We start from the raw sequence: 1,760 nt of genomic DNA on the forward strand, positions 1-1,760 counted from the left end.
GAAAACACAAAAGCAAAGACAAACTATAATTGGCGCCGTATATGCTATAAAATGTATTAAAAAAAAATGCTCCAACAGGAGGAAGAAACAACAGCTATGAAAAATTCTACACTATCTAATCTAATAAAGTTTTAACAAAAATTGTCACTCAAAATTTGAGGAAAGAATGAAAAATAACTGAAACTCACCACTTCGGCTGAATAAACTAAATAACAAAAAATCACTCTGCTGAGGAGGAAGAAAGGGAAACTCAAAATAGCAACGTAGGGATTCAGGATCAAGGAACATAAGCACAAGACGAGGCAAGGTAAGACAAGGCATGGACATGGACATGGATGCTAGAGAGCACGAATGAACGAGACAATCTGGCACAGAACAAAGGGAGGAGTGGGCTTATAAGACACATGAGGGTAATAGGGAACAGGTGGAAACAATCAGGGAACCGGGATGACGTCAGACTGATGACACAAAAAGAAGGACAAGTGACCTGAAACGAGAGGAGAGTTACTTTTCAAACTAAAACATGCACATCACAAGACAGAAAAAACCAAGACAAGACATCCCTCACCGCGGTGTGACACAAGATGAGTCGGGTGTGTTTTGACCTCCGCGGCGGAGGCTCCACCGAACCCCTGAGGCTGACTCACCAAACCCCTAGGGTTCGATCGAACCCAGGTTAAGAACCACTGATCTAGACCCTGCGGCCTGGATGACCGGTTTCAGACTTTTTTAGGGAAAGTAGTCTGATATTTGAGTCAAAATGGAAAAGCAAGATAAAAAAATGATTAGAAATAAATGTTAAATATCAATAACTTAAAAGATCCTGCATTGTATCTCTTTAAATTATGGTGTGTAGCTTCATACAGTATTTATTGTACGCATTTATATAAATACTCTCCATTGTTTTGAACAACAGCTCATTGCGGACCTGGAGAACAACAAGATGTTCTCTGATGACCTGGAATGTCAAAAACTGCTGATGGAGGCCATGAAGTACCATCTTCTGCCTGAGCGCCGTCCCATGTTCCAAAGTCCAAGAACCAAACCCAGAAAGTCCACAGTGGGGGCTTTGTATGCTGTAGGAGGCATGGATGCCACCAAAGGTAGTAGTCATCTACAGTACAAATCCAAGGATGCCTCTAAAGTAGGATTCATGCATTTAGGCTCCACCACCATTGAGAAGTACGACCTGAGGACCAACACCTGGGTCCCAGTGGGAGTCATGAACGGACGCCGACTGCAGTTTGGTGTGGCCGTGATAGACAACAAGTTGTACGTGGTTGGTGGACGGGATGGACTTAAGACGTCCAACATGGTGGAGAGTTACAACCCTGTCAACAAAGTGTGGTCAACCATGCCTCCCATGTCAACACACCGACACGGACTTGGTGAGTGGACTTAGACCTAAATCTACAAAACCCAAAACCAGTGAAGTTGGCACGTTGTGTAAATCGTAAATAAAAACAGAATACAATGATTTGCAAATCCTTTTCAACTTATATTCAATTGAATAAACTGCAAAGACAAGATATTTAATGTTCCAACTGAGAAACTAAATTTTCTTTTTGCAAATAATCATTAATTTAGAATTTAATGGCAGCAACACATTGCAAAAAATTTGTAACAGGGGCACTTTTACCACTGTGTTACAGTTTGGGAACTGAGAAGACCAATTTTTGAAGCTTTTCAGGTGGAATTCTTTCCCATTCTTGCTTGATGTACAGCTTAAGTTGTTCAACAGTCCGGGGCCTCTGTTGTGG

The 1,760-nt window shown here is 41.6% G+C and overlaps 1 protein-coding gene across 1 annotated transcript; it reads left to right on the forward strand.

Annotated features, from left to right (window-relative positions):
- Nucleotides 1-916: 916 nt before the first annotated feature.
- On the forward strand, nucleotides 917-1,388 carry LOC140678503 (kelch-like protein 4; the record flags this gene model as incomplete). The annotated part of the gene is made up of 2 exons (XM_072912784.1): nucleotides 917-1,103; nucleotides 1,164-1,388. Coding segments are annotated over 2 exons (412 nt in total), but the record flags the coding sequence as incomplete, so codon positions are not given.
- Between the last annotated feature and the right edge of the window lie 372 nt (nucleotides 1,389-1,760).

The sequence above is a fragment of the Nerophis lumbriciformis genome, unplaced genomic scaffold (genome assembly GCF_033978685.3).
Source record: "Nerophis lumbriciformis unplaced genomic scaffold, RoL_Nlum_v2.1 HiC_scaffold_923, whole genome shotgun sequence".
In the NCBI taxonomy this organism is placed as follows: domain Eukaryota; kingdom Metazoa; phylum Chordata; class Actinopteri; order Syngnathiformes; family Syngnathidae; genus Nerophis; species Nerophis lumbriciformis.